Genomic DNA, 1301 nt, shown 5'->3' with positions numbered 1-1301 from the left:
AGCCACTGACTTGCTGGGTGACCTTGGGCAAGTCCCTTCCCCTCCCAGTGCCTCAGTTTCCCCATGTGTAAAATGGGCATGATCCTGATCTACCAGGGGGTTACTGGAGAGGTTCTTGCTCAGTGCGTTGAATTGTCCCCAGGGGGCCAGGATGCCGGGGTGGTAGGCACAGTGTAATAACCTGAGGGGAACAAACACATCTGTGGCCTTCTAGGCCATGTGAGTTAGCTCTGCACTGCACACTGGCCACTCCCTGCATCACAGTGACAGCAAGTACAAAGGTCAAAACCTCCAGCTCCTCGGCCCAGGCGCGCCTACTCGAGCTAAGGGAGAATCACCGGTAGCTGACAGCAGTACAGGGCTGATGATGCTGGCTGGCGCAGTTCTGATTTCATCCAGCAGAGGGCGGCGGGGCTGGGCCAGTAGGACTAGTGGTCCAAGGGCTGAGCTGGGAGCCCCGGGGAAGCCCGGAGTCCCCCAGGCTGGAGGCCGCGGCGGGTCTGCACGGCTCAGCTGGGGCAGCGGGTGGTGCAGGGGTCTCCGGAGCGGAAGAGGCTGTAGACGCTGACCAGCGGGAACATGGTGAGGGCCCCCAGCATGGAGCCCAGCTGCACCACGGCCCCGCACCACACCAGGGCGCTGTGCCCCTCGTCCCGCAGGATCATGCCGATCATCAGCTTCACGTAGGACAGCGAGCCCACGAAGAGAACCCAGCACAGCACCTGGGCAGGGGAGAGCGCGGCACGTCAGGCAGCCCCAGCCCTGGCCTCCCACCGCGGCCCCTACAGAGGGCACCAAGCAGGGACCTCACCCAGGGCCTGGGGGGGGGGGAGGCAGTGGGACGCCAGGGACCCGGGCGGGGTCGGGAATCCCTTGGCCGAAGGGCAGAGGGCCGGGGCCCGGGGCTTGCGCTTGACTTACGATGAGCGTCACCCCGGCGTAGCTGTGCAGCAGGGGCGGGCACGGGCTGAGCGCCGCCATGGCCATGATGTAGCAGCCGAACCCGGAGCCTGCCGCGGCCAGGAGCCCGAGCGTCAGCAAACACCTGGGGGCAAAGCACCGAATGGTGAAGGGAGATGCAGCATTTAGCCCCAGTGACCCCAGCTCCTGCCCCCCCCCGTGATACCCGCCTGCCCCAGCTCCCCCAGGCCCTGACCCCCAGCTCCTCCAGCCTGCCCCAGACCCCCACACCCTGACCCCCCACGATACCCACCTGCCCCAGCTCCCCCAGACCCCCAGGCCCTGACCCCCAGCTCCTCCAGCCTGCCCCAGACCCCCACGCCCTGACCCCCCACGATACC

At 66.9% G+C, this 1301-nt stretch overlaps 1 protein-coding gene across 1 annotated transcript; it reads right to left on the bottom strand.

Annotated features, from left to right (window-relative positions):
• Positions 1-509: 509 nt before the first annotated feature.
• On the bottom strand, positions 510-1045 carry LOC112123312 (riboflavin transporter 2-like; the record flags this gene model as incomplete). The annotated part of the gene is made up of 2 exons (XM_024221955.1): positions 510-722; positions 922-1045. Coding segments are annotated over 2 exons (337 nt in total), but the record flags the coding sequence as incomplete, so codon positions are not given.
• Between the last annotated feature and the right edge of the window lie 256 nt (positions 1046-1301).

Source organism: Terrapene carolina, unplaced genomic scaffold, assembly GCF_002925995.2.
Source record: "Terrapene carolina triunguis isolate 2854851 unplaced genomic scaffold, T_m_triunguis-2.0 Scaffold18943, whole genome shotgun sequence".
In the NCBI taxonomy this organism is placed as follows: Eukaryota; Metazoa; Chordata; order Testudines; family Emydidae; genus Terrapene; species Terrapene triunguis.
This window is presented reverse-complemented; position numbering and strand designations above follow the sequence as displayed.